The 12,375-nt window shown below is 43.5% G+C and overlaps 1 protein-coding gene across 3 annotated transcripts in view; it reads right to left on the bottom strand.

Moving 5' to 3' along the window:
• LOC119161234 (cytochrome P450 4V2) overlaps positions 1-12,375 on the bottom strand; it is a 64,024-nt gene that overhangs the window by 34,038 nt on the left and 17,611 nt on the right. For all 3 annotated transcript variants that reach the window (XM_075879670.1, XM_075879671.1, XM_037413607.2), the window contains 3 exons: positions 7,969-8,081; positions 7,795-7,880; positions 4,004-4,191 (listed from right to left, as the gene is read on the bottom strand). In XM_075879670.1, the coding sequence (XP_075735785.1) occupies positions 4,004-4,191; positions 7,795-7,880; positions 7,969-8,081 (387 nt within the window). The remainder of the gene's footprint in view (positions 1-4,003; positions 4,192-7,794; positions 7,881-7,968; positions 8,082-12,375) is intronic.

Raw genomic sequence — 12,375 nt, 5'->3', positions numbered from 1 at the left:
TTTGTGTAGCCTCCTACGGCAGTAGACAGGCGAAAGAGCTCACGAACTGTGGATATCCACATATAAACAATTTCGAGGTTGTCGTCTTATGATTTCATTTTAGTGAAAAAACGTTGCGCAATAAGTTCTTTCTGTAACATGAGGTATTTCACTACGCTTTTTTTGTTTGCTTAGATCGTGTTCGTCATACTAGCTGTGACTAGCTTAGTGAAAAATACGATGCAAAGGTGGTTTAAAACGTTAACGTAACTCACACGTGAAGTGTATTCACAAATGGTACACATAAACTATTAGCTTAAGGAGGTGTCTGTAACGACACTGTTTATTTCCCTGCGTTTGAATGCCGCGCCACCAGATTGTGGCTGCTAGCTTTGACTCATTAATAGACACACTCTCAGCATGAAATCATTGTGAGCATTTTAGCATGCATGCTAAGTCACCCCAAGCAGTCAAAATGAGCCCATGTACGCCTAACTGGAAGTGCACTAGTAATGCCTCAATCCACGACAAGATACGTCAGTAATTTTGAAGGCTAACCTCTAACACGTGGATCAGCGGTCTCAAACTCACATCTGCCACCCTGCTGCAGTCAAGAAATTAAGCCTTGCAATGGTCCTGGACAGCGAAAAGCTGGAAGCGGGTATTTTTAATAATTGTAAGCTAATGTTTGTAATAAAAGGAGGGCCTTCTGACCTTTATTTCATTTTTCAGATGTAATGTATGCAGCATTACCGGAACAAATTTGTCGTATTCGGAAAGCATATCAATACCCATTCATATTGACTAAAATCTGGACTGAAGGGTTTTTGTTCTCCGGTTGTTTAAACACCATGTGACTGCATGGGGTGCCTCAAAATAAATTAAGACCAGTGAGGTCAGTGTAGCTTTCTTTTAAAAAGCGTTATTAATCATGACAGGCAAGAAAGTATTTCGAATAGCATTTAGCAATTTGAAAATGAACCACAATAAAAAAATTATGGGAAGAACACTGTCAACTGATGTCCTCGGGCCGCGCGCGAGAAGTCGGCGCGCCTCTTGTTTGAGACCCCTGACCTAGAGTATATCACCATGCGCGTTAAATTTGCTTTGGAACTGAATTTGAGAGCGAAAGCGAAATAGCAGCGAAAGCTATTCCTCTCTGTTACGCTCGAAACAAACTGTCGCACTTGACCTAGTGTGAAGTTTAAAGTTTGACGGAAGCCAGTCTGGTCGGGATGATACATGGTTTAAGATAAAAAACATGGAGGCACTGCGCCGACCAAAGTAAAAGTTTAAAAAGAAAAAAAAAACTCAGAAAAAAGGACGTTTCGGCTCCCACACTGAAGCCTTATTTACAGTGAAATAAAAACATGTGTAAAACAGTTCGCCTTATGTATGTTTCAGTATATCACGCAGGCAGCACGCACATACTGACGGCAGATTACCATCGTTCCTGTTTAATGTGCGCAGAGTGGTTTGTATCACGAGTGACTCAAGATAAAGACGCCGTGACAGTCCTTTTTCTCTAGTGTGACAGACCTAGTGTGAACGCTCCAGTGCCATTTGTTCTGCACGCTGTTGCAACGACTACAAACAAATTGAGGTATCGGCGAGCGTAGGAGTTTTCCGTCGTAGCGGTTGCAGCACAATGCAGTGACGCACAACCAACTGTGTCTCCACCCTGCGCGGTTGAAGGCACTCAATACTATTTAACAAGTAGCGACGTAACAAGCTCTTGCTTTTCCTTCGATTCTTATACAGAGTGACGAAACGATTGGGTAAGGTACACTTTCGTTATAGTTGTTGAATATCGATAGCAATCTCTCTCCTTTATACGGAAGTCCGCGAAGCTCGGAGAGTGTATATCACCGCAAACTGTGGGCGCTGGTTTGAAAACAAAAACGTTATCGCCGTTACTAAGGATGACGTGTTGAGGAAAAAAGATGGGTGTGAGGTTTATTGACTTTCTCTGTTGTCGATTTCGCGGGCGACCGAGCGTAACTGGCACGGGGTCGCACCGCTTTTGTTTCGTGGCACAAGAAAATGCGAACGTGCAAGGATAACATTAGATGACGCATCACACGTTCAATAGCGACAGTGGTGCTTGATGGGGCGTAGCGAAAGAAAACACACTTGAGTGCACGTAAAATCGGAACGCGTTATTATAACCGACCTTGTGCGCAACCCAAGCAGACCTTCAATTCCGTTTAACCTCATGAAAACTCCCGCATCTATTATTCGTCCGAGTATTCTAATGCTGCAAAAAAGCGCACGAACGGCAAGTAGAATATACACCAACATTAAAAGCCTAAAACAATAAAATCGGATGTTTTATTCTGGGGAGGCACTCTTTGTGCAACGCTCTCAACTTGATACACCTATTTTTTATCTCCCGGCCACACTTTGCGATTTCGGGAACAGTAATAAGAGTTAAACAAGTGAATAAATACACGCATACGCCTCGACCAGGTGGTCTAGTGGCTAAGGTACTCGGTTTCGCGCTGTTACTGTGCTGAAAGTTTATGCTGATGTCATGTGAAACGTCGAGGAGACCTTCCTCGACAGTCCAGAATGTCTGCAGCACGTGCTTTGCAGACCACGGAAGCCGCTTCAACAGGTACGTACTATTGTGATTGAAAGAAACGCGAACAGCGGAAAGCGTTGCTTTCGACTCAGTCGAACTGCGGTGTGCCTTGGCTGTGACAAGGCAGAATTTGTGCTGTAAGCCGGCGTCAACATAGGGTGGAATCTGGTTCCAACTTACGCCCATGCACCACATGTGTATCAATTGCCAGTCCTGCCGGGTACTCGGAACACACGCGCGGTGCAAAAGTACCAGCCAGAACAAGATTTTCTAATGCTGCGGTGACGCCGGCCGAAAGCACATGTAGATTCGCCTAGTGACAGTTAAGGTATGTCGTAGTTCGACCGGCTCGAAAGCAGTTCGTTCCTCGCCGTTCACGCATTGCGATAGTAGGCCGTTACAATTGTACTAAACATGCACAGTGCGCGCATCCACGCGTGAGTTGTAATACGTATGTCCTAATATTGACATGCGGCCTGCGAAAGAGTACGGCATTAGTTTTGTGCCTCATACTACAGGCATACTGCACGCAAATCGCAGCTGTAAAGTGAAACAGCTGGAGTGACGCTTGAATAAACACAATAAGCTTACTTACTCGTACACTTCACAGGGCTCGTAGTTTTTCCTGCTGATTGCGATTATAACCTAAAACGGTGTAGCTCGGCGTTTTTCGTTGTGGACAGAAATCTGTGCAATCGCAAAACACCGCACCGGCACGATTCCCGCGATGCGCTGTGAACTTCACAGGCAGTGCTCAGCAATCTCTTCCTCTTGAGCTGGTTGTTGTCGCATCAGATGACAGCGCAGTGGTACCCAGATGACATTTTATAAACAGGCGAAGCGTGAACAGGCGCTTTTTCGCATTTGAAACTCCCAGAGTCACTGCATTCCATGCTAGCGAGGCGCGCCTTGGCAGTTGCAAACAAATTATGGCGTCCCTGGGAGCGAAGGTATACCGCCGAATGCGCCTGGGTTCGAGATAGGCGGCGTCTATATCCGCGCGTATAGAGTTTGGGGAGTCTGTCCTTGCGTATATGAGTCTATGAATGTGTATGTACGTGAGGCAATACAAAGTTTCACCACGGTTTCTTCAGTATTGAAAGGAGTGAGGTCAAGCAGAATTCTTCGCTCGCTCCTGTTCAAGCTTTCATGGCATTAGTGTTTTAAAAGCCATTGTTAGCGGTGATCGAGTGAGCTGGGTTCGTGTTTGCGTTTTGGCGTAGTGGTACCCCGTTCATTCATTTAATTAGCGAGAAAATGTTTGCTGCGGTGTACATAAAGACTGTGAATTGTGTTGTTTATAACTGTCTAACGCACTGCTTCCACAATCAGTTCATCGCCTTTCGGACGAAATTGTGATTTTCATGCATGTTTCGAGGCACCAGTGTCAGTAAGGAGCAATAATTACTGCAGAGAGTCCTAGTCACAGATGTTACTTACCGAACAGTATGCCGAAGGCGGCGAAGCGTACGGGGGGTATTACATCGAAGAAGTCCGTTCCCATCGTGTCGAGCCTAGCAATCATTTCTCGAGCTCTTCGATTCATGATGGGTGCGTAGTCATCCAATACTCGGAAGTGGAAGGCTGGTGTGAGCACCTTGCGCCGGCTTCGCCATTTGCCTTTTTCACTGCGATAGATGTAGTCCAAACAACAGAAACCCCAAACATTCTTTTTCATTATTTGAAGTGTTTGTCATCCTAGCTTTTCACATATTTGACGACCTTCTTGAAGGCATCGAATCAACATTCAAGTGCTCTATTCCCGCACTTTAAAAAAAAGCGGTGTGTATTGGGCAAAAAGACATAGGAAATGGGTACACGCCAATTACGGAAGACAACCGTAATCGTCTCCTTTCTAAATTGGTTGTATACTTTTGGTGAAACTAAGCTGTAATTGAAAAAAACAACAACAAAAATTCTGCAACGTCACTACGTACTTGTGTGACCACATTTACATGCATGTAGTCACCACTCATCTCATTTCGACCTTGTTTTCTTCCAGTATGTGTATGAAGGCCAGGTCATCTTGCCTATGTCTTATTTATGTAGGATAACATTCTGTATGACTTCTTTTTGTGAATTTTCTTCTTTTACGAATGTGATCATTCTAGTGCGGGTGGTGATGAATACGGGCGCCATCATATGCAGCCATCACTTGTGCGGTAAGGAAGTTGAACATCCGCGATAATACCTAACGCCGGTAACAGCACTGACATTACATTTGCGAATATCGATCGCAGAGACGATGGCTCTGTTTCTACGGTGAAATGCAAAGCGAAAAGTAGGTTTTCTGGCGCGCCTTTCTAAGTACGACAATGAAAAATGAAGGTAGCCTGTGCTTCTGCGTGCCACACTATACTGTTGCCCTCTATTGTTCGAATAACTGGAAGAGTGCAAATAAAAAATTGACTCAGCACAAGTTGAAAGGTGTCATATCAAATGAAATTGGAGGTGTTCCACTTAATGAACAGAATGTCTTGGAAAAGACGTCGAACGTCCTGTCAATGGACTTACCTTGTGCAACGTTACGAAAACGGGGATATATCAGGGCCGGAGCTTACCGTTACACAGGATCAAGCCAGTATAAATCGTGTAATGTAAGACTTCTGTGCTTCTATTCCATCCGTTAGTAACATTTGACAAAAGTAAAACGATGTGTTTCCGCAGTATGTGGATGTATATCCAGAGCAAGTCAGCTGCATTTAAATAGACTGATGGGCACACTTCATATGCGTTATTTTTTATCGGTCTATCACACTTAGTCTATATGTGTCTCAGCTGAAGAAAAAAATGGCCGCTGTTAAGTAATGGGGAGCATCCACGCGTTCATGTTTCAGGTACAGCGAACCTTTTCTCAGTGTCTGCTTTACAACTCTTTTGCTTTGAAACACACACGCCGAAGTAGTCAGGTTATAGACCGGGCACAACACATGCAGGCTCGGATGCTCACACATGAGTGGTAGTTGTTGCATCACTGGCCATATTAGATGCGAAGCAGCTTATGAACGAGAGGTGTACTTTGTCACGCCGTAGCCGCTACTAGAGATGCCGATGACGATGATGCTGATGACAATGAAGAACAAGCGCGTTTTAGACCACACATTCTCCTTCTGCCATCATGGCACAACGCATGCGAGGTACCCACTATACCCCATGACGGTGACACTGATGGCCATGAAGGTATGAAGATTGTGATCACGGACAGCAACTGACTTGCGCAGTAGATAACGTCTCGATATACTCTACGACGCATTTCGTATGACTGGAAACAACCAACAACCACCAGGCCTCGTCTTTGCAAACTTCAGGCCAGATCCGATACGACAAAGCAGTAATAATGAAGGCAAAACGAAATGCACAACTTAACACAATCAAACCAGTTACAACCAATAAACATTTAGTATGACTGTACACTGCTTGGCACTCAGTTACATGCTTGAGTCATCTATGTCACGGGTGATCTACGGCAACACCCAACGATCCCACTGCTTTGCCCACTCATCATTATTAACGTCGGGGATATGCCTCGATTGATTTTTTTTAAACACGCAGTCTTACCTAATTATTACGATATATTCTAGCTGCACGGCAACGCTAAAAACGGGACTCCGTTCCACATCGTGGTCAACACAAGCACCTAGTAAACGTAATAAGACTGCCTCTCTGTCAACAATTATAGAAGGGGTGCAACATTGTACTTCAGTGATTGTCGAGCTACTTTGACATCTTCCTAACGATCGTGCAACTGACCTTAGCAGCTGAAGGAATTTGTTCACCGTGCAACTGAAACTGCATGCTCGAGGGAGAAAATTTTCAGACAATTCCACTCAGCAGACACCAAAAAAACAGCGAGGCAGGTGGCATGCAGTGAGGTTGGATGAAGTTGGAATGAAGTGGGTGACTGAAGTGGGAGGTGCCAGGAGTAGTGGACGAAGTGGTGAGTTGTGCAAGTAGTGAGGGGTGGGAGGAGTGGTACAAATCCTTAGTGGTATTTATACACTTTCTGAGAGTGAATGCCACTATGATATACGATTGATGGTGTACTGTGAAATTAAATCGTATCTAATGAAGTACCGCTTGTATTTGCTTAACCACGACATGCATAGCCCTTGCCATGCAGACACTTAATTTGCAAAATAATTTTATTCCATCGTTTTCGGCTGATCGTCACATTACGAATTTATTTACTATTCATTCGAACATATTTTGTGATTGCACAATTGCTCGGAGCAATTCTGTACTTCCTATGGCAATGCCCATTCTTTCATACTCAGCGATATCCTCTGTGTTTTCTTGACAAATCGTTGTGAAAGGCAATGTATGGGACCTCGACTTAGGCGCTCTTGTGTGCATAAAAATAATGCCACAGAAAGCCTTGCAGATCTTTTTGAAGGTGTCTATACTGTACAAATGCATCAGACTGTTAGTGAACATCATCGTGCGAGCGTGTTAACAACGGTTGCCTCTTTACTATATTTTTTGCATTTTCTTTTGTTGTTTATTTTTACCGCTCCCCAAGTGTAGAGCAACGACACTGCCATCTCGTATATACCGTGTACCCATCTTTATTTTTTCTTGGTCCAGAAATATACATTATCAGAGTGAGTTTTCGTGCAAGCACTCCTTACGTATTAATAACATAACAGCGAATATAACAAAAGTGCCCCAGAAAATGCAGGGAATACAAAATGAACGATGGGAAGTAAGCGAAACTTGATGTTTGTGAAGGGTCAGCTAGTTCAGACATCATCCTATAAAAAAAAGAATCAGTTCTTTTATCTGCTGTGACTAGAACAGAGACTTGAACTACTATTAGTACAGATGTTGGTGTTACGAACAAAGTAAGCATCATTTTCTTGTGTTCTCCTGAATGGCGCTTCGTTGTAGAAAGAAAGCTTAAACTTTGATTGATGATGATTGATTGATATGTGGGGTTTAACGTCCCAGAACTACCAAATGATTATTAGAGACGTCGCAATAGAGGGCTCCGGAAACTTCGACCACCTGGGGGTCTTTGACGTGCACCCAAATCTGAGCACACGGGCCTACAACATTTCCGCCTCCATCGGAAATGCAGCCACCGCAGCCGGGATTCGATCCCACGGCTTAAAATTAACTGAGAAATAACTGGGGCCAAAAAGTGACTAGCATTTCAGTCGATACACTGTGTAGGGGACGGACAAAATGATGGTATGTGTGGAAGCGTGACAAAAGCGAGGAGAGTAACTTACATCATCAGTATGCCATTCCCAATCCACGGTTTCATCATCTCGTACAAAAATGCCTTGTTCAAGTTCTGGCTATTGGTAAGAACGGACTGGAAAAAATGTAAGTTTTACGCTTGTATTACTGCCATTGCCAACGGAAATAATAATGAATAAAGAATCACCGCAGGCTGTACTTACTTCGATGGATTTTGGCGTCGTAGCGATCAGGAAGGGCTGTGGACCATAGTAAGCAACTGTGACTTCCTGGTCATATACTGTCTTGAACATTTCATTGAAATAGTTGAATATTTCTGCGAATAGAGCACATTGAAGAAATAACATCAGCAGGTACGCATTCTTTAAGGAAACTGTTACACGCAGGCAGATCAAAGTTAAAGAAAAAAGCTTCCGAATTAGTAAATACACAGCGTGATTGTTCTCATGCGCTATTATACAACAGCGTTCCCAACCATGCTTAAAGAGAAGCAACCTGCTCGTAGAGCGTCAACCTATCAATTATCGGGGATGATGGACAGAGCTACGTTGTCGTGAGCGGCAGTCGAAACTGCTGACGGACTGGGAAGCCGATGCCTATAGAGTCATGGTCACTCATTTTGCCGACGTAGGGCCAGAGTACTAAAACATACCACGCGCTTTTGCTGAGCGAGTTTTAACATCGAAGCCGTTTAACCCGGCCGTAAGTGCTTTAATGTGTACAGATGTGTACAAAACTATCATCATGCCAAACGGGCATGTGCCACGGCGATTGGGCAAATGCCACTATTCAACACTTGTCCACTAAAAATGAAGACAGTGAGGAACGGGCGGCCAACATCAATACAAATTTCTAGACAGATGTAAGCAATAATTGAGAAGAGGTTTATTGAACTATCGGGATTAATCAAGTAACCACGCGTTGCTGCTTCGCTGATACATGTATAAAGTACAACGAAAAAATACCAGGGAACGGGAAAGGCAACGGTGGCTGCTAGAAGACCCCGAAGTGATGGAAGCCTTAGATGAACTAAGACGTGTCCGTAGATCAATGACAAGTGCGAACGCTTGATTTCAGTGCAAGTTTGTGTCTGGGAAGTTTGTACATCAGTGCCATGTCTGTGGCTGTCTGTGTCTTTACTGGAATGTCTTTGCGCTGAGAAGCAACCAAAAAACAGGCTAGTATGACCTAGCAGCCGTCACGAAGCCATAGCATCAGCTACCTAATACCTAGCTACAATGTAGAAGCAACCAAATCGGACTTCATAACCGTACAGATTCGCTGTTTCAAGGCTTGTGCTACTTAGTTCACGCTTCGTAATTTTGTAAACAGTGAAACTGGTATAGGTCGTCGTATCTTGTGAGGTTTTGCAAAACATCAGGAATGGGTATGCGCAACAAGAGTTGGACCAGCCACTACAAAGCAATGTAGCTGGATGCGAGCGTTAAACGAAAGCTCTGCTGGGTGAAGTGGAGCATGTAAAACGCGGCAAAGAGAGAGAGAGAGAGAGAGAAAGGTAGAAGGACAGAAAAAATAAAGAAAAATAAAGCGATAGAAAGACAGATAAAGAAAAAAAAGAAAAAAAGTTCCAGAAACAAGAAGACACAGGCGAGCACCATGACTCTTTGCTTGCTCAATATCAAGAACCAACGAGCTCGCATAAGAGTCGTGCTATGGCACTGCAATCACGCGTCGGGCCGATACAGTAAGCTTCAATTGCATTGCGGGACATTTTGCCAACTACGTGCAAACAACTCTCAAAGAAAAGCTAGCTTAGTCGTTGGCTACGCACCAATGATATAAATCGCCGACGTTGAGTTACGTTAGTGACTGGGGCATAGTCACGGTGATGGCCTATGTTTACGCTGATCCGCAGCGTAGAATGATGAGGAGGCCGATTCAGAGCCAGAAAAGAACAGAGGCGACCTCGAAAGGTTTGTTCGTCCCCCGTAACCCCCTTATAAAAGCACGTACTCACAAAATTCTCATGGCCGCACGGTCACATAGTACTATTACGCAGTTGTCTCTTCCTCACAAATTTTGGACTCTGTAGTTACAGTTTTTTTTGCCTTATTTTCCACCATGAGATATCGCGTTGAGTTGCCTTGTGCAGGCTGTCTCAAACTTCAAAGTTCTGCCAGAATTTTAGGGCACTCAGAGTTTCCTCTTGAGTGTGATACAGTTTGTACAGCACTCACAGATTCTAACACCACATTACAAATCTCAGTATAACGACTTGTATGCCCAATTTCTCGAAATAACCACGTCATTTTGTGGCGAATCTAGAATCTGAAGATGATTTTGGCTCTGATCTACTCGTTCGAATTAGCATCACACCAACATGCACGAAAATGAAGATGGTAGAACAACAACAACAACAACAACAACAACAACAACAACAACAACAACAACAACAACAACAACAACAACAACAACAACAACAACAACAACAACAACAACAACAACAGCAGCAACAACAACAACAACAACAACAACAACAAAAAACATCTTCGTTATATTCAACCCTAAGTTGTGCTATTTGAATTCGTGGTTACTGTACGTACATACACATAAAAAAGAACAGGGCCTCGGAAAAGATACGATTAAGGTCGGGATATGTTCTGGATTTTACATTACAAGAGCACACTACACATTTTCTTTTGATGTGTGCGCACTTAGGTAGTTGTACTTTCTTTGCTGTGTTTATACGAAGCTTAGTCATGTGACTTTAAGGAGCGGACATTAACCTCTTAAAGGAGAACTCTTACGATTTCTTTTTTTTTGACATTCACCGATTTCAATAAAACTTTGAAAATGTGTTCTCGTCGGTACCATGGTGATATGCTCCAAATTATATAAACGTAAGTGATTTAGTTTAAAAAAACATATTTTAAAATTGGTCGCTGATTCTGGAATCACACTTGCAAACGTGGGCCACCCTATGCATGCGACGTAAGGAACTACGCTTTTTCGAAAACCCCGCCTTTTTAGCAGACGGATAAGCGTGCGCTTTTTTCTACGAGGCGACGACAAAGCGAAAACAGCTCAGTTTTGTCAGCTGCATACAGCGTGTTAATCATCGTTGACGTCGGATCTTGCAATATTGAGCAACGAAGAAATCGATTCGGGACATGTGTAAGATGCTTCACGCACCGGCGGGTCGAAATAAAAAAGCGATGCTTCCGCACTCAGATAGTAGCTGCAATCATCGTTGAACTTGTCGCTGGTAAGTTGAGACGAGCTAGCTCAGTCTGATTCCGCGTCGAATGACATGGCGAACTTGCTTTTCGCGCTATGTTTACATCCTGGCCAGCCGTGGTGGAGTGTAGCGGATCTCGTGACGTCATCTGGTACCCACCATGGATGACGGAGCAACTTCCTGTTTCGGGTATTTTTGACTTTGGCTTGTTTTTGACTGGAGGATTTTGCTAATTTATTTTGTATTGAGTGTATGGTTTAGTCATTAATTGACCAGTTTAGATCATAAGTATTCTGAAAACTGAACTGAACTAGATGTGCTCCACGTTACCGTCAAATATAGGGCAGTGTCAGTTCCTGGGTCTGATTCATACAGGGAAAGAAAAACCCTGAAGTATGCTGAAGCATTCAGATTGTTCAATAAAACCAGTTTACCATCGTCAGCGAAAGTATCGTCACTGTCGTCATAAAGTGAACGCGGCAAAAGATTGGCGCGGAAACTTTGAACTTTCAATTTTTTCATGCGGGGCGTAGTGTTCTAGTCATCTAGAACACTGTCATCTGGTTTGGGGTACGACAACTCTAACAAATATCCGCAAACTGCACGTCATACAGAAAAGGGCTGTTCGTGCCGTTGCAAATGCTCCATATCGCAGTCACACCACTCCCATATTTCACGACATGAAGCTGCTACCTCTACCTGAATACTACCGCGCAATGCTTGTGAAACGCTACCAGGCAGGATTAAAAGGCGACAACCTTTTAGGAACCATTGCCAACCTAAACCACCGCAAAGTTCTTTATACACGCGTTTCAATCACACATGGCTTATCCCGCGCACGCGCACTAACTACGGCAAAGAAATGCTGCGCTTCCTCCTGCCGTTTCACTTGAATGCCATATCGTCTTCCATTTGAGTGACTGTTCTGATTGTAAGTGTAGTAAGCGTATGGGCACATGCCCCATATATTTTTTTTTACTTTGGTGCTAATCTTGCGATCTTCTTTTCTTGCATCGTTACACTCTCTTATTGATATCGTATGTGTAAGGAAATAATTACGGTCATTTCTTTGAGTTTATTACTTTTCAATCTTCATGCTTTATTATGCTTATGCTTTATTATGCTTATGCTTATTATACTTTATGCTTTATGCTTGCTCAAATTTTTTGTACATTGTCACTGCAATAAAAGTGTTGCCTATGCTGCCCATTTGTAAGGGGTCGTGGTCCCAGTCAAGCCCATTAGAGGCTTTTTGACCACGGCCCTCAGCATCCCGAATGTTGAAATAAATAAAGTTCAAAGTTCAAAGTTCAAAGTCTTTTTGTGGCCTTATAACTACTTGTTGACTCTGACAGCCCCCCTTGGAATGAACGATGGGAAAAACACAAGATCTATCCTCACAACTGGAGGT

This window comes from Rhipicephalus microplus, chromosome X (genome assembly GCF_043290135.1).
Source record: "Rhipicephalus microplus isolate Deutch F79 chromosome X, USDA_Rmic, whole genome shotgun sequence".
NCBI lineage: Eukaryota > Metazoa > Arthropoda > Arachnida > Ixodida > Ixodidae > Rhipicephalus > Rhipicephalus microplus.
Note: the sequence above shows the minus strand (reverse complement) of the source record. Positions and strands in the feature narration are given on the sequence as shown.